At 36.0% G+C, this 26512-nt stretch overlaps 1 protein-coding gene across 1 annotated transcript in view; it reads right to left on the reverse strand.

The window, feature by feature from the left end:
* Positions 1-23446, reverse strand: part of TMEM170B (transmembrane protein 170B) — a 46835-nt gene extending 23389 nt beyond the window's left edge. Inside the window, 2 exon segments of the mRNA XM_074208015.1 lie at positions 23166-23397; positions 23399-23446. Of these exon segments, the coding sequence (XP_074064116.1) occupies positions 23166-23397; positions 23399-23446 (280 nt within the window).
* Between the last annotated feature and the right edge of the window lie 3066 nt (positions 23447-26512).

Here is a 26512-nt window from a genome sequence, read left to right on the forward strand (position 1 = left end):
GATCAGTGGAATAGACTACATGCAATAGCAAGAAATGATTATAGTAGTCTGCTGTTTGATAAACCCAAAGAGTCCATCTTCTGGGATTGAAAACTCTCTCTTTGATAAAAACTGTTTGGAAAATTGGAAGCCAGTATGGAAGAAACCTGGATTAGAACAACACCTCACACCCTATACCAAGATAAGATCAAAATGGGTGCAGGATTTAGACATAAGAGACAATATTATAAGCAAACTCGGAGATCAAGGAATAGTTTACCTGTCAGATCTATGGAAAGGAGAGCAGTTTATGACTAAGGAAGAAATGGAGAACATCATTTAAAACAAACTAGATAATTTTGATTACATTAAATTAAAAAACTTTTCACAAACAAAACCATTGTAACCAAGATCAAAAGAAATGTAGTAAATTAGGAAACAGTTTTTATAACTAGCATTTCTGACAAAGGATTCATTTCTAAAATATATAGAGAACTGAGTCAAATTTATTAAATGAAAAATGGTCAAAGGATATGCAGAGGCAAATATACAGATGAGGAAATCAAAGGGATACATAGTTATATGAAAAACTCCTCTAATTCATTATTGATTAGAGACATGCAAATGAAAGCTTCTCTGAGGTACCACCTCACACCTCTAAGATTGGCCAATATTAGCAGAAAGCACAATGATCAATGTTGGAAGGGATGTGGGAAATCTGGGACACTAATAGCATTTTTGGTAGGGTTGTGAACTCATCCAATCTTTCTGGATAGCAATTTGGAATTACACCCAAAGGGCAATAAAAATGTGCATACCTTTTGATCCAGCAATACCACTACTGGGTCTATTTCCTGAAGAGATCATGAAAAAGGGTAAAAACATCACATGTACAAAAATATTCATAGCAGCCCTGTTTATAGTAGCAAAGGATTGGAAATCGAGTGCATGTCCATCAATTGGAGAATGGCTAAACAAACTGTGGTATAAGTACATTATGGAACACTATCATTCTATCAGAAACCAGGAGGGAAGGTAATTCAGCCTGGTAAGATTTACATGAACTGATGATGAGTGAGAAGAGCAGAACCAGTAGAACATTATGCAACATAACAGTAACATGGAGGTGATGATCAACCTTAATGAACTTGCTCATTTCATCAGTGCAATAATCAGGGGCAATTTTAGGGTATCTACAAAAGAAAATACCAACTGTATCCAAAGAAAGAATTGTGGAGTTTAAACAAGGAGTAAAGACTATAACCTTCAATTTAAAAAAAAAAAACCTCTTATGTATTATATAACTTTGCTATCTCTTATATTTTATTTTTTCCTTAAGGATTTTTCTCTCAATACATTCAATTTTGATCAATGTATAGCATGGAAACAAGGTAAAGACTATCAGACTGCCTTCTGGGATGGGAGTGGGGGGGTAGAAGCAAAGTTGGGGGGAAAAAATGTAAAATTAAAAAAAAATTACCAAAAATGGTATTTTTTCAAGGAATAAAGGAAAAATCATTTCAATATCTGATACAATAAGAAGACAAGTTTTTAGATACTGAGAGCCTTTATATGTCTAATTCCTACATTACATTTCATGTCTAAATGCAGGGAAAAGGTACTTAATCTGTTAAGTCAAATTACGAAAAACAAAATAAAGGTAGACAGATTAAGTATAGTTAAAATTAAAGCCAGCTAATTTTGGTTTGAAAACTTAAGGAACCTGAGACAATATGAAATGTTAAAATTATTCAAAGTTCCATCAAGGTTAAGATTTGTGTTTTCTTACTATCACTTTTCCTGATCTCAAAAAAAGTTTAGGGTGATACCCTAAACTTTCTTTAAAAAGTCATTATGGGGGCAGCTAGGTGGTGCAGTGGATAAAACACCATCTCTGGAGTCAGGAGTACCTGAGTTCAAATCCGACCTCAGACATTTAATAATTACCCAGCTGTGTGGCCTTGGGCAAGCCACTTAACCCCATTGCCTTGCAAAAAAACAAACAAAAAAACCCATCATTCTGGATCCATCTACACCACATGATTTAATCCAAGAGGCTCTTGATACTGTTTTTAACCCACATGGTTCTCTTGAGGAAAAAAAAAGTCAGTCGTGGCAAAAATACAAGTCATGGAGTCAGAAAACCTGAATTTGGCTACAATTCATTTACTATTAATGCGACAGACAAGTCACAACTTCTCTGAGTCTTTCTTTCTTCATCCGTAAATGAGGCTAATTCTTCGGCTATTTCCCTCACAGGAGAGTTGTAAGGAAAGTACTTTGGCAAATTATAAAACACTATAAAACTGTGATTTATCACTATCACTTTGACTTTAAGAATGGTTGCCAATTTCAATGGCATCTGATCCCAGTCTTTTCACTACTATACAAAACCTCAAAAGTTGTGTGAAATATTTTGAATTTATCATTATAATAAGTTTTGACATTAAAACTATTTCTACTAATTGCAGTTGTATTTCTTATTGCTACTGCTGTACCCTTAGCATCTACTTTTTTTAAATTTGTGTCTTTTATGACAATTGCAATATTTTTAAATGGCTATGTCTATATGATGATCGGAATGTATAGATCTTAAGTGATACCTTAATTATTTATATTAGACATAAAATTTACTTTCTTTCCTTTCCTATGTGAATATCAACATCAAGCAAACCAGAATTACAGAAACTGAAGTAAAAGTCATAAATGACCCAGAACAGAGATGTCAAATAGGAGGCTCACAGACCCACTCCCTAGCAGGAAGAACTAGATAGAAAATGTAATTGGGAAACCTACAATACAAGAAATAGACAATATAACAATATAAAAATAGCTTTCTAGTTCAATATGTGGCCTTAGAGAGACATTTTTATTTGAATTTGACATCAATGGTTCAGGAAATCAAGACTCAACAAATCAAGGCTTGATTATTATCATTTGCCCATTATCTAAGGTATTAAATTCCCACACCAAAAACTGGTTCTAGCAAACCCCAGTAGCCATCCCTTCAAAGGCTTAAGAAGGCCTATTAAGTTCCCTTTAATAATTTTCTATTCTTCAACCAGTTTTCATCAAGCATTATGCATGCTTAAGCACACTCACTAAGAGTGGTTTTAATTATATTTCTCTTACTCTTTGTGATTTGGAGTAAATTTTCAAATGTTCATTTATAACTGACATTTCTTTTGAAAGATACTTGTTCATATATATGGAATTCTTATGTGGGAAAGTTTTTGATTTCATAATCTTGAAATCAGAAAGAGCTGAATTCAAATTTGACCTCAGACTTGCTAGCAATATTGATTCTGGGCACGTCAATCATTCTGTTTGCCTCAGGTTCCTCATCTGTAAAATGGGGATAAGATGACACATACTTAGTAGGTTGTTATGTAGATTAAATGAGATAATTTGTAAGTTTGGTAGTTGTCTTTCCTGCTTAGAAAGAACCAAAATGACCCCTCCTCAAGGCACTACCACACGTCAGGCACAACTAGCTCTGGCTTTCAATTTGTGCGTCTCACATTTCTTCTGAGGTATTGCAATTCTGTTTTCTCACAAAAAAAAGTGCTAAGTACTTAACTGTCAGTTGTTGTTATTATTGTTAATATTAGTATTATTAGACATTAGATAAAATTCCTTTATACTTTGAAATTCATGTTTTTCTGACTGAGAATATAAAATTTTCCTAACTACATGGATTATTTTTATGATTCAATCTTCATTGATTGTATTCATGCATTTAAAAAAAAAGTCATAAAATTAAAAAAAAACATCTATTTTGTCCTTTATTATTTCTTTTAAGAATTTTGTCTTTAACCAGTTAGGAAAGGTAGGAAATATAATTTAAGTTAGAGAAAAGAAATTAGTAAACCTGGACTCAAATTCTATCCCAACTACTTATTACCTGTGAGACAATGAACAAGTCACAACCAATTGTGGCCTCAGTTTCCTCTTCTGCAAAAGAAGAGAACTGAACCTCTAAACTCCTCCTGGCTCTGTATGTAAGCTTCTATGATCCTATGACCTCTTCTTTATGATTTTTGATTTTTGTAAAATTCAGGCTATGAATCCATTTTCAGTTCAATGTAGTAAATGGGATAAGAGATTGGTCTAAGCCAGATTTGGTTTGGTTTTTTTTTTTTTTTGCTTTTTTTGTCCAACATTTTTATAACATAGCTGCCCTTTGGTAATCTAATAAAACCTATGGACAATTTTTTTTTTAGATTTTTGCAAGGTAAACAGGGTTAAGTGGCTTGCCCAAGGCCACACAGCTAGGTAATTATTAAGTGTCTGAGGCTGCATTTGAACTCAGGTCTCCTGACTCCAGGGCCGGTGCTCTATCCATTGTACCATCTAGCCACCCCTGGACAATTTCTTAATTGCTTTTTAATGCATAAAATAAAATATATAGAATTACAACAGAGACAAAAAATATGTTCACAGACTCTAAGTCTAGCATCCCTCCCAGAAATTTCTTTCCAGTTGCTCTAAGGGTTCTTGTAAAAAAAAAAAAAAAATCAACATTTTCAGTAACTGTTTCTTATTTTTATCAATCTTTGGACTTTTGTTTTGGTTCCTTCTTTTTTCTTCTCTATTCCAATGATTTATTTTCAATTTATACCAGTTTTGTTTCAGGTCTGATAATATCTCCTTCATACAAAACTTGGAACCTTTTTTGCTCCTCCAAATTAATTTCAATACTGTATATATAGATAGTTCTAAGAGGTATTCCCTTGGAAATAGGACTAATATAGCATTAAAAACATTAAGTTAACTTAATTTGTATTGCATTTTTATAATGACCCAGTCCAAGAAAGTATAATATTTATCTTTTCAGTTATTTAAGCCTTCTTTTATATCTCTAAAAATATTTTCTAGTTAGAAAAATGCAAATACTATGCCTTGATATGCTAGCTTCCAGACAAACTGTATATACTTTATAGGAATTTGGAATAAAATTTCTTTACCATTTCATCCATCTCAATCAGTCTCTTAGAAAATTTCTGGGACTTTTCTAAGTATATCATGATGCTAGCTAGAAATAATAATAATTTTGTTTCTTCTTTATCAATGCTTAATTTTTTTGTCTTATTATTATAACTACCCTTTCTAGAACTTTGTCAAATATGAAGAAAGAACATTCTTGCTTTGCTTCTACTTGGAAAGCTTTTGGTATTTCTCTATTACAAATAACTAGTTTTTGGTTTAATGAGTGAGCTTTAGGGGAAGTGTGACATAAATAAATGTAATTATACCAAGAGTTTTTATCTGCATTACCTGAAATAAAAATGATGGGATTAGTTTATATTTTTTATTATACTAATTGTTTTCCTTATGACAAGCCATCCTTGTCGAAACAAAGAGACATGAGAGGTCTTTCCACTCATGAAGTTTATAATCTAGCTAAGGAAGATATGTACATTTATAGACAAAAGCTAAGTGGTGAGGGAGTGGAAAATAAGAAGAACTAGAATCTTGGAGGAAAGGGTTTAGGAAAAGCCTCATGTAAAAACTGAACATTGAACTATGTATTGAAGGAAATCTAGGATTATGAAAGAAAATGGAGAAGAAGAAATGTATTATAAAGCATGAAAGATAGTGGGTGAAAAGGAATGGAGATAGGACATACAGTACAACTTACAAGGATCATCAAGAAGAACAGTTCAACTAGACTATGGGAATCATTTCTGTGATTTTAGAAAATGAATCTGGCATCTCTGTGAAGGAAAGCTTCAAAAGAGAAAAGAAATGAGGGCAGAAAGTCCACCTGTAATGACAATAAAGGATAGTGGTATAGCAATAATAGTCAAACCAACAAGCATTTATTTAATGTTTACCACAGTCCCTACTCTCAAAGAGTATATATTCTAATAGAGGGATAAACATATAAATATATGGGTATATTCAATTTAAAAAAGTGAAAAGATATGAATATGAAGTTTCAGAGAAAGAAATCCAAATGAAGAAGTCACGATAAATGCTCTAAATCACTAATAATTAGAAAATGTAAATACAAAAAAACAATAGTATGACTTCAAACCCATAAGATTGGCAAAGCTGGCCAAAAAAAGGAAAATAACAAATGCTGAAGGTGCTATGGCAAAAAAAGGTACATTAATGCACTGCTGGAATTATGAAAACTGTTTCAGCCATTCTGGAAAGTAATTTGGTACTATTATTAAATTGTATTATACACCCTTCGACCCAACAATACCACTACTAGTTCTAGTTCTATACCCCAATGACATCAAAGAAAGAGGTGTTATATGTACAATAATACTTGAAGAAGTTCTATTTGTGGTAGAAAAGAATGGGAAACTGAGGGGCTGTCCATAAATTAGGGAATAGCTTGAGCAAGTTATGGTACATGAATGTGATAAATCTGTGTAGACTTGTATAAGCTGATGCAGAATGAAGTGATTAGAACCACAACAATTTATACAACAATATCATAAATACAAACAACTCTTAAAGACTAAGGAACTCAGATCAACATAATCACCAACCGCAATTCCATAAAAACTCACAATGAAACAATTAACCTTCCAGACAGAGAGGTGACAGACTCAGCATGAATACTGAGACAATATTTTTTTGAATGTGATCAGTGCAAGACTTTATTTTGCTTGGTTATATATGTCTGTAGCAGAGATTTTATTTTTGCATTTTTACCCACTGCTTTTTCAATAGGCCTGGGGGATGGGGATATTTTGCAAGAGACTTGGAAGAGGGAAGAAAAGGTTGATATTTTTTTGAAAAAAAAAGAAAGAAAAAATGTTAAAGTCTAAGTATTTTCTGAGGTAGTTGGCCAAAATAGTCCATCACTGTATATATCACATACAACAAAGATAACAATAAGCTTGACTGGGAATTGATTAAGAAAGATATCAGACTGGTTCTCAATGAGAAATCTGCATGGAACTTTTGATGCTCTCTTAACTGCTCACTGCTGGAAATTCATTTCTTTAGTATCTATGCTCTCCCAAGGCTGCTATATAACTGCAAATCACAGAACATCATGATCTTAGAAAAGCAAAAGCAACTAAAATTATGGTAGAATGATGCATGGTGATACAAATGGGTTGTAATATGCTAATGAGAAGATTAATTTGCATTATGAAGATCTTTTATTCAGGGCATGACATATGAATAATGAACTAGAAATGGATAGCCCTATTGTTATATTAATAACCTAAAGATACTAAGAGATATAGAGGAAGCCTTATAATAAACAGTCTCCTCTGTAGAGGGTTTATGGAAACATGGACTCTGGTATAATTCACAAAGAATTAAAAAATGTGGAGAAGTTTTAATATACATGGGTGGAAAGAGTCCCTATAGCAATAAAATCAAGAATCGAAGTACCATGGTAGTCAGTCATTGTTCCTTCCATCCCAGGTTCTTCTTAACCATGTTTATTATACCATTTAAAGTCTGAATTTCTAGGTAATAGAGAGCAAAGTACCATTTGTGTTGTTCTGCTTTCTCTGTCATCTGTTAACATTACACCATCTGCCACAAACAGTAAAGTAGGCCCGTTCTTTGTCTCAATTCTTCGGCTGATGTTAGTTTATTAAATGCTTTTTACTGTCTTTTCCTCACGCCCAGCTTTGTGCCTATCTCTACAACAAGTGCAACTTTGGGGAAGTTATTTAAACTCAGGGTCCATTTTCCTCATCTGTACAAGAGAGGGTTGGACCAGATGACCTCTAAGTTACTTTCTAATTTTAAATTCTATCATCATTTAGAACTTTATTCTCATAGGTCCTTATGACTTATATTATTCCTTAATTACATATTTCTACTTATGCCTTTCACAGTGTTCTTCCTGAAGTAGAGATTATTTCACAAAATATGTTAAGGTAAATTGTATAATTATTACATACTAATGAATTTGTCAACTTAAATAATTTAGTATTAATAACAATTTTAAGTGATTAAAGAGATATTTATAGCTGTATTTTTATGATGTCATAGTTGATTTATAAGATGCTATATCCTTTGGAAATGGAGCCCCAGTTATAATTGCTCCTTTGAGAGAATAAATTTGTTTTCCTTTGGATATATTTTATGCTGCCTTCAGGAGAACACTGTGGCCAAAAAAAAAGGTTAAGACTCACTCCCAATGCTAGTAACTTGATTGTTCTTTATATTTCAGGTTCTTTGCCTCTGCTCACTCTCCAGGGTTTCATATGGACAAATGTCACTTTTCAAAGAAGGAAGTGTGTAGATTAATTCATTTCCTTTTTTAAATAATTACAAAAATGGGAGAATTAGATCCTAATTTTTTATATTTTGCCAAAGCAACACTTAGTCATAACAAGTGCTTAATAGTTAAGTTGTAATCTTTTAGTGGTTTAACAGACTATAAAAGAGGGAGTTGTAAGAAATAAAATTGAAGGTTCATTTCAATTCTAAATCTTCTGGATACTATGTACTCTCCTCTTTTAACAGGCACTGGGCTCTGGTTGCTACATCAGAAGAAAACAGAAGTAGAATTGACAGGCAATGAACTAAAGAGCATACCCAGAGCCTCTTTCTAGTTTCCCTACTCCACTTTATCAGCTTAACCTTTATAAAGGATGATACCCAGACATATATATCTAGCCCTAATCTCTCCTAATCCCACATCAATAATTCCCTGTTGAATATTTTACACGTGATATGCAGGAAAATTTTAAACTCACTCTGTCTAAAACAGGATTCATTATCTTGCCCCACCAAAACCACTCTTGCCAAACTACCCTCTTTCTGCCACGGGAGCTCCCATTCTACTAGCCTCCCAGATTCATAACCTGAATATTATAACTAACTTTTCACTCTCCTTCACACCACATTCCAAATGTGGGATCAAATTTTGCCATTCCTGTAACTCTGTAACTTCTCTTGCACATGGATCCTTCCTTCTACTCACACAGAAACCACCTTAGTTCAGGTCTCTCCCTCATCACCTCTCACAAAAACTAGTGAAATACTCTAGTGATTAATCTTTTAGTTTCAAATCTTCTTCCCTTCTAAAATATCCTCATCATAGCTGTCAAATGGGTTTTCCTGAAACACTTATGACCAAGTAATTTGTCAATTCAATTAACTCCAAGGGGCTTTATTTATGCTAGGATCAACCACAAACTACTATTTAGCTTGTAGACCCCCTCACAACACCTCCTTCCAGCCTCATCACACATTATTCTTTTTCCTAAATTCTAAAGTTCAGCATCACTGACCTTGCTGCTTTCTATTTATAGCATTATCTCCCATCTCTGTACTTTTGCACTGGCTATAATCTATGCTTGGAATGTGCATCCTCCTTGGCTGTACTTCACAATTCCTTACATTCATCAAGGCTCATGATAACCACCAATTTCCAAATGAAGGTCTTCATGATCCACCCAACTGCCCCTCCCTAACTGCCACATATTTATTCAACATATACTTACATCCTAGATATTTCTCTACTTATACACACACACACACACACACACACACACACACACACACACACACATCCCCCCATTAGAACATAATATCCTGGGGTGGCTAGGTGGCGTAGTGGATAAAGCACCGGCCTTGGAGTCAGGAGTACCTGGGTTCAAATCTGGTCTCAGACACTTAATAATTACCTAGCTGTGGGGCCTTGGGTAAGCCACTTAACCCCATTTGCCTTGCAAAAAAAAAACCTAAAAAAATTAAAAACAAGAATATCCTTGGAAGCAGAGATTTTTTTTTCATTTTTTTCCCTTCTATTCCCTCATTCTAGTACTGAGCACTGCTTCTCTCACAGCCCCTGATACACTAGTCCTGGAAGAAGAGTCAGAATATTCCTTGTTTCCCACTGCAAATTCCAGACTCTCTTTTCACCTCTTTCACAAAAAAAAGCAACCATGGCTTTTAAAGTCCACTCAGTCCAAATAATGGCAACTATATAGATCCCTAGGTCATTCCTCCCTTCTTGTTCAAGTTCAGAATCAGACTTCATTACCTTTCTCTCCTCCACAAACCTTACTCCTTATACTAAAGGAGCTTTTATACCCATTAGATCCTTAATCTCTCAATTTCTCAGCCTCCTTAAATTCCATAACTTACTTCTTCACTTAACACTGCCATGGAAAGAGATGTTCACATAGAAGTCACTATTAGTACTAAATATTCTACTTCCCTGATTAGAAAGTCTGATATTCTTATATAAACATGAACTTCTGTCATTCTGTTTCATTCCACTTAAACCTATTCTACAGCATCTCTAATCTATCTCTTAGTATTTTCTCAGAGTAATAACAGTGCTCTTACTTCATTCTCACCAATCTCCAACCTCAGCACAATAGTTAGACATCTCAACTATATAATATTCTCTGCCTTTGTATGTCTTGTCATCTATGCTATTCACAGTTTATCTCTTGCTAAACTTCAGCCTTGGATGATTTGCTTCCTCTAAACTTATTCAAGAGCCACTAGAGCTGGAGGAAGTCTTATAATGTCAACTGGTTACATTACAAATTCACATTGTTCCTACATATTGTTCAATTGTGCCAATTCTGTCCAACTCTTCATGACCCCACTTGGGATTTTCTTGGTAAAGATATTGAAGTAATTTTCCATTTCCTTTTCTAGCTCATTTTACAGATGAGGAAAATGAGGCAAATAGGGTTAAGTGGCTTGCCCAGAGTCACAGAGTTATTAAGTGTCTTAGGACAAATTTGAACTCAAGAAGATGAATCTTCCTGATTCCAGGACAGGCTCTCTATTTCATTGGTCTGCCTAATCCTATACAAATTCACATTATTCATTATCAACTAGGTCTCAGTGTAACAAGGCAGAATTTTCATGCTTTCATAAGTGATTCTCTATCTCATTCCCATAGAAGCTATTTCAAACATTTTCATTCACGAAGCCCTCAAACTTTACTTTTTCCTTCTCAGCTGAGGAATTTGCTTCTCACTTTACTGAGAGAACTGAAATCACAAAACATGAGATCTATCCTGAAATAAAGAGGGGAAACAGACAGGTTTGTAGACACCAAGGACGGTGTCTGGTCAGGAAAAAATTAATCTGTGCCTAGGAATTGAAAGAGTGCTAAATATATTTGCTAAAGATGTTACTAAGAAGAGGCATACTTTGACAGTAAAAATATCACAAGAAATACCTGAATAAGCAAGGGTACAGGAACAGGGAGATACAAGAAAATCTGGCACCTGAGTAGCTGATTGGACTGAAGTTGGGGGGGGGGCAGAAACTGCAAAAAGGATGGCAGAAAGGATCACTAGTGAATCCTACTTGTGTAATGATCAAGGAACAAGTTCAAAAGCAAACAGAAGCTGTGTGGCTCTAATCCTGAGAAAATCAGAGACTTGGTTCTAGTTTCCCATCCAGGGAACCTAGTAACCTGGAGCAGCATAACAAAAATTGGAGTCTGTGATAAAATTCAGTCACTCTGAACCTTCAGAACCTACAGGACTCTAAAATTGCAGAGTCCAGCAGCAGTCTTCTGAAATATCTAACCAAGAAGTCAATGTAACTAAACCTAGATCAAAAACTTAAACCATGAATACAGCAAGCAGACTTCATCACTTTATAGAAACACTGATGGTTTACAGGCCCTAGCCTGAGTTGTGAAAAAATAACATGGGAGATACCAAAGGCCAAAGCCCAAACTCCCCAAAATTGTGCAGAGCCCAAAATTAAATAAAATTTCAAAGTCAAGAAGTAGGTTAGAAGAATGAACAAAAAAAAATCCCATCATAAACATTTTTTATGGTGACAGGGAAGCTCAAGAAACAAACCAAGAAGAAAATAACCACAAAGCATAATGACAACAAAGCCTCAAAGAAAAATGCAGCTTATATACAAATCCAACCAGAAGTCTTAGAAATTTTTAAAAAGAACATAAAATTATTACACAAAAGAAATAAAGAAAAATGAGACAAGAAATGAGACCTGGGGGAGGAAAATATGAAAGGAGAATTAGCAGCTTATATAACAAGAGGAATAAAAATAAAGCCTTACCCAAGAAAATAGCACTCTGAATATTAGAAGGGATCAAAGAGAAGTCAACAAAGCTAAATAGAAAATGCAATAAATATAGGAGTCAAGAAAAACATAAAAAGGTAAATAAATACAACTGAGTAATCATAAGGTTTGAAACAAAGTCGGCATGCTTATAACCCCTCAGAAATGCATCATCAACAGAGGTCATAGAGGGAGTTTCATTAGCCAGAGGAATAGGGAGTGCTCTTAGAGAGAAGATAAGGGAGAGGGAGAAACTATTTCACATAATGAGGTCCAAAATACAATTCTATATAAAAAGGAGGGTGGGAGAGAATAACATTTGAACCTCACTTTTATCTGAACTGGTCAAAGGAAGGAATATATAAACACATACATATACATATGCACACAGACAGTATTAGCTGGGTATAGAAATATATCTTACCTAACAAAGAGAGGAACAGGGTTAAGGGAAAGGGCAGGATGATTAAGAGGCAGGTAGCTCAAGGTAGGGATTAATAAGAAAAAAAAGGTGGGGGAGATTGGGAAAAAGAACAGTATGGGAGGAAATACAAAATTAGCAATCATAACTAAGTGTGAATGGAATAAACTCACACATAAAAAGAAAAAGTATACAGAATAGATTAGAAACAACACTCTAACAATATATTGTTTACAAAAACACACTTGAAACAGATAAACGCTGTTGAAATAGGGGTCTGCTGCAGAATCTACTATTATAGTTCAACTGAATCAGAAAAGGCATGGGTAACAATTATGATCTCAGAAAAGGGAATAGCAAAAAATAAACTAAGAGATAAATAAACAAGAAAACTCTATTTTGCTAAAAGATAATGAATGGCAATACTAAATATATATATGCCAAATGGTTTAACATCTACATTATTAAAGGAAAAAGTTAAATTACAGAGAGAAATAGTGAAACTATGAAGAACCTCAATTTAACACTCTGAATTCTCCAGAAATCAATCCAAAAGATAAACAAAAAAAAAAAGAAGGATCTAAACGTAATTTTGAAAAGTTAGATATGATAGTAGACCACTGGAGAATATTAAATAACATGCCTATTTATCAATGTATAGGGTACTTTCACAAAAAATGATTATATATATGTATTAAAAATCTCACAAAAATGTAGAAAAAGCAGAAATATTAAATGCATCTTTTTCCTGACCAAAATGCATTAAAGACTACTTAAAGGATTTTTCAAGTAAAGATTAAAAAATTGGAAACTAAATAATTTTAAGAAACCTGTGAGTCAAAGAACAAATCACAGAAAAAATTGATAATTTCATTAATGGTAATGGCAACAATGGCAATACATACCAAACACTTATCAGTAAAAGGGCAGAAGAGCAGATCAACAAATCAGGCATTATACTACAAAAACTAGAAAACAATCAAATTAAAAACCCCCAAATAAACACAAAAGTGGAATTCTGAAAAATAAAGGCAAGTAACAAAACTGAAATCAAATACTAATAATGAAAAGTAGGAATTAGTTTTTTAAATCGACAAAATAGATAAGCTATTAGCTAATTTTTCTTTAAAAGAAAAAGAAAAGAAAGCCAATTTCCAAGTCTCTCTAAAAAGGTGAATTCTCATTCAATGAATAAAAGGGAGGAGGGGAAGAGGGAAGGGGGGGGAAGGACAGGAGTGCTACTATTTAAGTTGGAGTCTGCAATACACATATTCACATAAGTTATCTTTTTTTTTTAAAAAAAGGGAAAACGCTAAGAAACGAGGAGCTAAAGTATGAAAAGACAACATGAAATAAAGAGTGAAATGAGCAGCACCAAGAGAACATTATATACAATGACTGCAATACTGTTTAAAGAACTGTGAACGACTAATTTGACTATTATAAATACACAAATCAATTATAAAGCATCTTTCTAAAAGGAAGATGTTAAAGATCTCCAAAAAAGAGCTGACAAATAGAAGTATACATGGTATTACAGATAAGGATGTACAAAAAAATTTACACACACACACGTATAACATGTGCATAAAATAAATTAAATAAAAACAAAAAGAGAAAACTCATTTATATAGCTCTCTAAAGTTTCCAAGCACCTTTTCCTTATAATACTGTGAGGTTGACAATTATCTTCATTATGGGTAAAAAAATTGAGGTACAAGTTTGCAGAGCTCCTACATTTTTAAGAACTTGAACTCAGCTCTCCTGATTGCAAGATCATCACCAATAACTAGAAACACCTGGTATAATCCTTGACCCTATAGGCCAGGGAAGTGTAGCTAGTCAATGATGGAATTTTCGACAGGAGTAAATTTTAAGACTAAATGTATCCTCTCAAGAATACATTATAGTAATTGGTTCTATAAAGTACTCTACTATTAAGTAGAACAGCATACTTTCCAGGTATAATAAGCTATATTTTAAAAAAATCATACAGTTTTTTAAAGAAAAAATTCTAAATTTAGGTGAATGAACTACCAAAAAAACATTTAGAACCTGAGTTGTAATTGGAGATTTTCTATATACAAAATATTTATATAAGAAATATTTCTTTTGCATTTATTTACATAGGTCATGTTTATTTGTAGCAGGGTTTTCTTTCATAATAAAAGTTGAAATAATTGTTTTTACACATCCAGTAATTAAGCATTCAAAACCCAAGCCAAATACCAGGAGATGAATTTAAGTTTAACCACTAGAGAAATAAGGTCACAATACAGGATATGCCAGGTAAAAAAAAACGACATTTTCAAGAAACAGAGATGGAAAATGCCATCCACATCCCGACAAAAGAATGGAATGTGAATGAAAATCTTAGCACATTATTTTTCACTTTTTAAAAATTTTTATTTTTTCTTTATTGTGGTTTTTTTCTTCTTTTGTTCTGATTCTTTCAAAACATGACGAATATAGAAATATGCTTAACATGACTGTATTTATAACCTATATCATAATGCTTGCTGTCTTGAGAGGGGGGAGGGAAGAGAAGGGAAATGAATGTGGAAACTATCTTTGTAATTGGAAATAATAAGACATTATTATTTAATTATAAGAAAAAACACATACAGAAACTTTTCTGCAAGTATTAGGATAATTTTTTAAAAAATTAACTGGAAGAGGCAGCTAGGTAGTGCAGTGGATAGAACACCAATCTAGGAGTCAGGAAGATCTGAGTAAACATCTGATCTCAGACACTTATTAGCTATATGATTCTAGGCAAGTCCCTTAATCCTGATTGCTTCACATAAAAAAAAAAGAGTCAACTGGAATTGAGGTTCAGTTTCCTCTGACTGATCATTTAAACAAAAAAGGTAGTATAATGAGATTTCAAATCTAAAAATCTAATGAAACTAATCCTTAAAAAAGTAAAAAGGCCAAAATAGCTCATCCCATTGTTGGACAGCTCTAACAGTTACAAAGCTTTCACTACATCAGCCAAAATCTGCCTAATATGCCCCAATGTTTCTTCACAGTTTCTGTCCTCTAGAGCCAAGAACAAGGTTGCAAATCTAATCCCTTTTACCCACAATAACTTTTTAAGGCTTATCATCCCCATTCTTTTAACTAATTCTCCTGTGAAATGAACTCAAAAAACATCTCCCCCATCTAGGCACACTTTTCTTTAAGAGCTTCAGCTTAATGATGAATGGCTATTTCATATGTGGTCTGACCAGAGCAGAGTATAATGGGACTGTAATCTCTAATATTCTGCGCAATAATCCTTTCTCAATGTGCTAAGAAGTCGCCATTTTTGAAAGAAAATGCTGTTTAGCAATGATTCCTCACATGATACTTGGGAAGATGATTTTTTAAACTTAAGTTTGAGACTTTATATTTATCTTCATTAAATTTAATCTTAGTTGTTTCAGTCTATCATTCTAATCAGTCCAGATGTTTTTGGATGTTAACTTTGTCAGTTATTGAAAAATCTACCAGTTTAGTAAATTTGGTAACCATGCCATCCACTCCTTCAATCAAATCACTGTTGAACAATATGGTATCAAAGACAAGATTTTGACCAGGGTGACATTAGTACTATTAATAATTACTCTTTTGGGTCCAGTTATTTATCATGTCCTGAACCCACATATCTATACCATCATTTTCTCAATCATGTCTTCCCATTCTGTCCACAATAAGACTGTCAAATGCCTTGTTGAAATCTAATCTGTATTTATGATGATATTCCTCCAGTCTACAAATCTAATAGCTCTGTTAAAATAAAAATGTAAACAATGTTACTCTGTATTAAGACATTTAGTAATTAATTTTTCTTTTATTAACAGACCATCTCATTTTTTTAGTTGTTTTTTTTTTAGGTTTTTGCAAGGCAAATGGGGTTAAGTGGCTTGCCCAAGGCCACACAGCTAGGTAATTATTAAGTGTCCAAGACCAGATTTGAACCCAGGTACTCCTGACTCCAAGGCTGGTGCTTTATCCACTACGCCACCTAGCCGCCCCAAGACCATCTCTTTAATAATATATTCGAGAATTTTAATAGAAGTCAAGAAAAAACATCTCAACTTCTCTTTAAAAAAATCATCTTCTCTAGTTCTAGCACCTTTCCTAATTCTCAATTATTTACTCATTAAATTGTGAGATTTTCATCATACTAGGCAGTTCCTTGAGGGCAAAGACTGTCTTTTGTTTCCTTTTCTATCACCAGTGCTTTACACAAGTAAAAGGTACACAGTAGGTCCTTAATTAATGCTTCAACTACTTTTTTTTTTGTTTTAGATTTTTGCAAGGCAAACGGGGTTAAGTGGCTTGGCCAAGGTCACACGGCTAGGTAATTATTAAGTGTCGTAGGCTGGATTTGAACTCAGGTACTCCTGACTCCAGGGATAGTGCTCTATCCACTGTGACACCCAACTCCTTTCTTTTAAGGATCGCTGACTGGTCTCAGCAATTTGTCAATTCTTCCAATTAAACTAGAAACTACTGGTCCATATCCTCTTACATCTCTATAAAATCTTTATGGAATTAGCTATGTACAAATTTACTGTATCCATAATGATCACAAGATGAAAATCTGCTTTCACACACTAAATCTTTAAAATACAGCATATCAGGGCAGCTAGGTGGTGCAGTGGATAGACCACCGGCCCCGGAGTCAGGTGTCGCTGAGTTCAAATCCGGTCTTGGACACTTAAAAATTACCTAGCCATGTGGCCTTGGGCAAACCCCACTTGCCTTGCAAAAACAAACAAAAAAAACCCCTAAAAAAGTAAATACAGCATATCTTAAGTTACACAACTAAAAAAAAAAGATGGAAAGAATAAAGAAAATCAACACCTGTTGATTAAAAAAAAATCAAGCCATATAAAGACTCTAAGTGTCCTAAGCACCATCAGGATAGTTCCCTTTGTTAATCTGAAAGCAGTATGTTTCAATCTAGATGCTTCAGATAGTCTGAAATGATCAGAAATTTGAAAGTCTCTATTGTAAAACAAAATATCTTAAATTTAGTGGTCCATTATGTGTTCAATTTAAGAGGTCTTAAAATTATGATTTTTCAAATAAATATATTCAGTAACTAAATATTTTAGCTGCAGCTATTCTCAGAAACTATCCCCTGGGTTATATAGATGAGTTGCTTTCTGAGCTGTTTAATAGACTGCTCACTCTTGAAACTATGCTTTTCTGAAGTATATTACAGTAAAATATTGCTGTCTTTTAAATATTAGGTACATTAGGAGATAAATGCAACCAAAGAAATAACTGTTCAACAATTTTCTGATTATCAATTTGAAGTGAGGCATAAAAACTGAAAGGCAAGCTGAAAGGTGTTTGCCACTATCATGAAAGATATCCAGCAACACCAATAGCAGTGTATCATATGGATGGTTAAGATTCCCTAGATCTCTCTGACTACAAATGATATGTGTTGATTTCACCAAGCCCTGGCACATGACTCCTTAACACTATGCCCACACACAAAAAAAGAAAGGGCATTTTTTTCATACTGGAAAAAACATATGGGTGAAAATGAATATTACCTAGATTATGAAATACAGTTAAATGAAAAGCCTAATGATTCACTCCAGGAGCTGGTAACTGGCCCCAGTCTGTTTTTGTGAAGCCCAGAAAGTTTATATTTTTTTACATTTTAAAATAAAGCTTTATTGTATACAAAAATATAAAAATCATCCTTAGTTCAAGGTATAAAAATTTGGCTATTTCAGATTTAGCTCTTAAGAGTTGGTTTTCAGGCCCTTGATTTAACCAATTAGTAAATATATTCTGAAAAAGTCACTCTACCAATTGTGATCAATGACCAATCAGTATTCTTGAGAACTTCTGATGAATCATGCCTTTCCTCATGGCTGAGAGATGATGAACTCTGGGTGCTGATTGAGAATTAGTTTTGCCTGACTATGCATATTTGTTACAAGAGCTTTGTTTTCATTTTTTTCTAAGGTGGGGGGGGGAGAGATGGGAAGAAAAGAAAATAGATTTTCTTCTTCTCAAAAATATTTTTTTAAATAAAATCACTTTACAATATATTTTTGAAGTACACTGAGCTTAGCAGAGAATTGAACATGAAGTGGAAAGCAATTTAGTCCAGATGCTTTTGGATACTAAGTCATTCTGTGCTCATGCTGTTGGGATCAAGGGGAAAAAATTCAAGTGGAACTGAAGTTCAGTTTTAGCTGATTAACTATGTAGCTAAAAAACTATGAAGATGAAATTTTCAGGTCCTAAACTGCTCCCGATGCCAGTATTAATCTCTTTGAAACTATATTTTGTACATTTAATGATAAAATACTGAAATCTCAGAAGAATCAAAATTCAAGCGACCTAACAAATGTCAATGGAAATAATGAGTAATTAGACAACATTCAAAGTGACTAATTTTATCTACATAATAACCTGGGAGGCAGGTGTATTATTAACCCCTTTCTACAAATGAGAAAACTGAGGGAGACACAGGTGCAGTGACTTGCCCAGGATCACACAACTAGTATGGAGCTGAAATACAATTTAGATCTTTCTTAACCCAGGTCCAGCACTCAATTTACTGTATTATATTTATTTGAAAATCATAATTTTAACATCTATTAAACTATATAACCTAAGAAACATCAATTAAGGGTCTTTCTTTAAAAACAAAATATCTTGATTTCCAATTGATTCTGTTCAAACTTCCCTAACTCCTTTGAAAGCTACTGTTTTCATACATTTAAGAATGTTCTCAAAGTCATCTATGAACTTGGAAGCTGATATTGCTCATAATAGTCCTAGGACCTGATAATGCATATGATTTTTCTTACATTAGGGGTTAAATCAAAGAAAGAATTATTAAAGTAGTGTTACAATTATACAGTGGTCAACCCCTGGATGCCACAACTTAGCCAAATGTAAAATGCTGGATTAATTTCCATATTTTGTTTACTTACAACTAGAGATCTTAGTAGATCTATCTTGAGTGCTAGTGTCTGTCTTGCTTAGCAAGTGCTTAGTACTTAGCACACACTAAGCACTTTATAGGTACCTTTCCATCATTCATCCTATGTCTATGTAAATATTTTAAGATAGTACTTATTACTACAGTAGTATTCATATTGTACAAGTTTAGAGCCATTGTGTTTGTAATTTGATACATGAACTGATGTGTCTATAACAGTCTTCAAATAAACAAACTAATTTGTTAAATTATTGAGGATTGTGATATTCAACAGGGGAGAATTCAATGGTTCTTAACTTCTTCAAAATCTAATTTTGCAGTTTGGAGAAAAGATTCCCTAGAATTCACTAGAATACAAAAACTCTCAACTAGGAAATCACTAATAAGAGAATGTGCTAGAATCAAGTTGGAATCTAGGGTCCAATATTTATTATCTGTGTTACCTTAGTCAAAGCATTTTACTTCACTGAATATATGTATTATTCTTCTTCTTGTATAAAAAAATTATAATATTTCCATTCCTGCTTAACAGCATTCTTATAAGGAAAGCGTTCTATAAATATAAATTATTACTGAAAACTCATAATTTTTGAGATTAAAGCAATAAATAATTTTTACTGTTTTCTAAATATATCTTAATATATTCAGATATGCTAACAGCTCACAGTTCTGATATATGCTTTTAGTAAATTCTTCATCTCAATCCCAATCCAAATCCTTAAAAGTAAACAATTTAAAAGAGTTTATTTCTCTAACCTTTTAGGATGAAAATCTAAAAAAATATTTTATATACCACTTTGCTTTCTTAAAACAAATTTATTAACTCTAATTTAACTTTATCTTGATGACTCGGGAATCATTGTACTACAATTATTGATTATAGTACTGAATAATTATACTTTCAGAACCTATTGAAATCTATAACTCTTTTTGTCCACAGTTAATGTCCTAAATCTTTTTGTCTTTAGGAATCATGAAGCAGCAAAATGTTGTGAGGGGAAAAAACTGATTTTGGAGAAAGAGAATCTTGAATATCTGTGTGGCTCTTTTTACATGGCCTTGAGCAAGTCACTTGTTCTCCCTGGACTTCAGTTCCTTCTTTTATATAAGAGATTTGAATTAGCTGATTTCTGAGGACCTTTCCAGCTCTAAATCTATAATCATATGTGTTCCTTCCTAGAATTCACATGTCACTTCATATTGCTGGTAGTGTTTTAGCCTAGAGGACCATTTTTTTCTGGGTTATCTCATTATACTGCTTTTAGGCTGAGGAAAACCACACAAACTTTATACTGTGTGTAAAGAAAGATTAAACACTTTCTGAGTTAAAGACCATTGAAGGACTGATCATATATGTTGATTGTTCAGAGGTCTAATTTTTTTCTTTTCCTTTTAGTTCCTCAGTTAATTTCCAAAAAAAATGAAGTTACCTATAGCTAAACTATAATTGAAGACATTACATTTGGCATTCAAATCAAACCCTATTAAACAGAAGAAGGAATTTGATATGGTTTGGTTCATATAGTTCTCCTTAGGTTGTGGCTCTTAAATCATAAAATAGCATGGAGCTCTTACCTGAATATAGCTTAAGACTATAAAAACTGGTTATTATCTTAATGCCAAATTGCCCAAAGACAATCCTTAGCACCATAATGAAGCTATCAAGCTCAATCAGTAAAACCTAAAATGTAAAACAATTTGTTAATTTCAAACTGAAGACAGCTACCTTCCCTTAAGGCATGCCTCTCTGTAATTCAAATTCCTTTATCCTCTTGCTGGAATTTATTCCACATAATATCAAATCTTAAATTTATTAATATATTTTGTGTCCAAGAATCAATCAAGTACTATCTATGCTACCTTTATCCAAAAACATTCTGAAATATTAATGTCCTACAAAAATAGAACGCATGGAAAAAATTTTCAAGAATTAAATCCTATATTTTCAAGTTTATTATCTGACTTGCTGATATGTCAGCTATAAAGTGTAACAGAACTTCTTATACTTAAAATCATTTTGAATGTAAGGTCATTTTTATTACTAAGGACTTAGCTATGGCTATTTCTTCCTTTTGAAATAAAAAAAAAAAAAACGGGGGCAGCTAGGTGGTGCCGTGGATAAAGCACCAGCCCTGGAGTCAGGAGTACCTGGGTTCAAATCTGGTCTCAGACACTATTACCTAGCTGTGTGGCCTTGGGCAAGCCACTTAACCCCATTTGCCTTGCAAAAAAACCTAAAAAAATTTTTTTTAAATGCTTTTAAAGATGCACATACTAACAAAAAGCAACATGACTGTCATATTGCTTCACAAAACAAAAAAAGAATTTAGTTCCCGTGTGTGAACATTATATATTTATCTTCATTATTGTATACTAATTTCCAAAAACTATGGATGCATAAAATAACAATAATGTAGTAATGGTAAATTTTCAAAGGGAGGAGAGGGAAAGATCCTCCACAACTACTCCCAAATTGAAATGCAAAAAGTATGTAGCTTAAATTATTTTGCTTGAAAATAAGGTGGAGTCCAACTTCATTATAATTTCACTTTCTTAAAAAAAAATTGGGAAGGCTAGGTGGTGCAGTGGATAGAACACCTGCCCTGGAGTCAGGAGTACCTGAGTTCAAATCCTGGCCTCAGATACTTAATAATTACCTAGCTGTGTAACCTTGGGCAAGCCACTTAATTCCGTTTGCCTTAAAAAACTAAAAGAATTTAAAAAATAATCCTAAAGAAAATTATATACCTCAATCATCACATATAGTTAAATCTGTTCCCTTTCTGAATGATGTGCATGTTTATTAGATCTTGAACCCAAGGCTGCTTCCATTTCTAGTCTAATTAAGCAGACATCTACATCATGAGCCAGGTAAGCAACCTGACAATTTACTATGCTCCAAGTTCCCTTATATTACTAGGGAAGATTTGGGGGAAAAAAAAATGAATGTCTTCCTTTACACCTCTCCTAACCCAGATGCAACCACTAAGAAGAAGTGTTTGGAAAGAAACAAAAAACTATTTTTTTTTTTAAAACTTAAATCACGAATAATAAATCCCACATACTCAATCAGGAGTATTATTACAGAGACTAAACAACCCTACTGTTCCCTAAAGGAGGTGGACTTAAAATTTCTCTTCTACACTATTTAAGGAAATTAATAGGTCCTGGGTAAATGGTATAAGGGTAGATCATGAAGATTCTCCTCCAGATAGAGTAATACTGGAAATGGAGTAGAATTAGATTTAGGAGTCTGAAAATCCTGCTGCAGGTAGTTCCTAGTTTTGTGACTCTCACAATAACAGTTTCCTCTTCTCTAAAATGACAATAATGATTGTAATGAGGGGTCAAATAAGACGATCTGTAAATGTTGGAGCACTATAAAAAAATGTTACTATTATTATCAACATTATTATTAGTATTACTATTATCAACATTATTATTATTGTTGTTATTATTATCTCCAAGATTGGCAATCTGCCATCCATCTCAGGAGAGGGAGAAAGGCCGGAGATGAGGAAAAGCTGTGTGTGTGTGTGGAGGGGGGGGTCTTTCTTACCCTAAGAAGTTATCTTTTGGGGTTGTTTCTGGACCCCTTGGGCAGCTGCTCTCTCTGAATGTTTTTACATGCACAAAACACAAATTATGAAAATAATAATGAAAACACCTATTTTTTGGCAAAGGCCAGCAAGGCGTGCGGAGCCCGGAGCGCAAGCGGCGGGCGGCGGGGCGCTGGGTCGGGGTCGCCGGCGCCCCCTCCCGCCCGCAGCCCCCCGGGGCGCGCGCGGACTTTACCCGTCAGGTTCCTCAGCACCGTCCCGTGGGCCCAGAGACTCAGGACCTGCTGCACCGACAGGTTGATCATGGAGTTGTCGGCGCCCTCCGCCTTCATCTTCCCCGGGGGGCGCCCGCCGCTGTCTCCGCGGCTCTGGGGCGGCGGCGGGTCGGAGGCTCGGGGCCGGCTCCTCCAGGCCGCCACGGCCGGGGCCGGGGCGCCGCGGGGGCTACCGAGGGGCCGCCGGGGGGGGGCTGCTCAGCGCGTCTCCAAGGCAGCCCCCTCCCCGCCGGGGAGACATTGAGGACGGCGGGCGGGCCGGCGGAGGGAAGCGGCCCCCGAGCGCAGGCCCCGGAGGCCCGGGGGGGGGGGGGGAGGCCGGGAGGCCGCCGCCGCGCCTCAGGGGCCGCGCCGCGCCGCGGGGCCCTGGGGGACCAGGAGGAGGAGGCCGGCGTCGGGCCGGGAAGCCCCGGGTGGCAGGCAGCAGGCAGGTGCGGCGGCCGCTGGGAGCCCGCGCATCGCCGCAGGAGCCGGCGGCGGCGGAGGAGGACCCGGCGGCGGCGGCGGAGGAGGACCCGGCGGCCGCGGCGGCGGCACCTGCCAGCCGCCCGCCCGCCGGCCCTTGACACTCGAGGAACCGCCCCCTCCGCCCGGGGCCCACGGCCCCCCGCCCCCCGGGCGCGCACCTCCGCGCCCGCGCGTACGGATCTCTAGCGCCGCCGGCCCCGCCTTCCGCGAGCCGCTGCGCATGCTCATTCTGCCTTCACCCACGACCCGCTCGCCTTTCTCTTCGGCGCGCGCCACAGCGCGTGTGTGGAAGGGGGCGGGGCGGGGCCGGAGGCGGGGCCACGCGTCACCGGCGCCACTGCTCCGATCTCGGCCCTGATTGGGTGTTGAAAGGAGTCTCCGCCCCCCAGTGCGCCACACACGCCTAGACATTTCTATATAACTATATATTTCTCCATGTATACATCCACACACACGCACACATCCACAGAGCGTTTGGCACTTGTCCCTCCTGCACAGAAGGAAGCGGATGGCGGGGAATGGCGATGGAGGCCGAGTGGAAAGGGAGTGGCCGCCGGAGCTGAGACTTCGGGCTCCCTCTTCAGTCCGGCACCCTTGGGGATACGGAAGGCGCGGAAGAATGTCAGGTCCATCCCCCTCAAAAAGACGTTTCCGACCAAGGTTGTGCTCTCAAAGCTCCGGGCGGGAAGCGCGGACGAGCCGAGCAGCGGACGATGCTTTCCCTCCGTGTTGATTCCGGGAGGGCGAGATGTCGGTGCGCGTCTCCGTGGAGTGCCTCACCTGGCCGGGTCGTACCTTCGTGCCAAAGGAGCACCTGGAGCTGTGATCCAAGAGCTCCGTCCCTTAACCTGGGAAGATGAGCCTGCAGATCTCATTGGAGCTCTGAACAAGGGGAAAGTGCTGCATTTGTAGTCGGAAGACCCAGATTCACAGCGGTCTCTGTAAAGAGACGGTTATATGAGCCCTGGATCCTCTGGTCCTCAGTTGATTTGATGATGTAATAGAAAACAAAGGCAGAACTAGCATGGAAAGCCCCCCCCCCATATGCCTAGATCTCCGGGGGGGTCCTGCCTTGGCTCTAGCTGCCTACCAGGCTGCTACCCCTGGCATCTGCTGAGGGGCATGATCCTTTTCTTTCCATCAGACTGCCCCACCATCTCTGCCTGGCCAGGAAATTAGACCAAACATGATGACTCTTAACAAAACACTCCGTTCCCTCCCTCAGATATTATATCTCTTCCCCTAAACGCCATAGAAAACCTAAATAGCCCTTCCTAACCCTTCCACTTCCCTCCATTTACCCTATACCTTTTTTTTTTTTTTTTTTTTTTTTTTTTTGCAAGGCAATGGGGTTAACGCAGCTAGATAATTATAAAGCGTCTGAGGTTCGGATTTGAACTCAGGTTCTCCTGTCTCCAGGGCCGGTGCTCTATCCGCTGCGACTCCTAGCTGCCCCTACTCTATACCTTTTGAATTTTATTTTACCACATAGGAAAGAAGACAAGAATTGGAGCCAGAGAAGCCAAGTTCAGTTGTGTATCATTTTCTAGCTCATCGGTATAACTCTGTTTTGGTTTCTTCATCTGTACTTTTTTCTCAGATTAAAATAATTTTATTAATATGCAACCTTCTGGGGTTTTTTTGGTTAATTTTCCAAAGGAAATACAGCACTTTAAGAGAATAAATCATCTTTAAAGAAGGATTTGACAAACCTGCATCCAATCTGGCTTATTCTGACAATGGCCCCTTGTAAGGAGTTATTTTCTCCTATATAATTTTCAGTTCAAGCTAGAATCACTTATCAGAAAGGTCAGGTCACTTTCTAGATTACATTTTCACTGCTTACCAGGGTGAATCATGAGAATAGAGTAGGGTGTCAATTGTTCTTGTGCAGCACATAACTCAGCTCTCAGACACTTATAAAAATATAGCTGGGACTAGGTCCACACACTACCAACATACATAAAAAAGAAGACCTGGTCAGATTTATTTTAAATAGTCATTAACAATTCCAAAAAATTATTAATACATAATGAATTCAGCAGAAAGCTGAAATATTTTCCAATTATTTTCAATTATCCTGTACATGACCCCAACTGCCTTTCCAATAAAGTAATAACAATGTTTGTCCTTCATTTCAAAGAAGACTGTGACATCAAGAAGACATCATACGAATTGATTTGAGTGTAGGGGTGCTGCTGTTCTTAGTCACCAGCCTTACTTTCTCCTCCAGAGTCATCTGGGGCCAGTGGCCAGATATGAATAAGGCCAACTGGAGATGACCCTGAATGGTGGGCAATTCAGGTTAATTGATTCACCCAAGGTCACACAACTAAGTATATGAGGCAAGATTCAAGCTCCCATCCTGACTCCAAGGCTAGTGTTCTATCCACTGCACCACCTAGCCCCCCCCCATAAAGTAAACTATAGCCAAATGGAGTAAAATTTCATAAAATATGTATTTGCTCACCATAACTCATTCTCTTCCAAAAGTGCATTCTTATTTTGAAAAAGACAGCTCAAATAAAAGGATACAAGTAAGTTTTTTTACACATTTAATATTTTTTTCTTCCTAGTAGCATCACCAATCAAATAGATGACCCATATTTTGTCCCCTTTTAAAAAACCATTTCCAATGTTTCATTACTCTCTCTTTCTTATTCTTTCAGGTTAGACATGACATTGGATGGATTTTGGCACATTTCCAACATTGGTATAGTTTTCCAATGATGCATGAGTATGGAATTTATTTGAGAGTTAATTTATAAATAATTAAACTCTTGAAGAAAGAAACTTCTACTCCTACAGTTTTAAGAGTCTAATGAATTCAAATATCAAC

The sequence above is a fragment of the Macrotis lagotis genome, chromosome X, assembly GCF_037893015.1.
Source record: "Macrotis lagotis isolate mMagLag1 chromosome X, bilby.v1.9.chrom.fasta, whole genome shotgun sequence".
Lineage (NCBI taxonomy): Eukaryota > Metazoa > Chordata > Mammalia > Peramelemorphia > Peramelidae > Macrotis > Macrotis lagotis.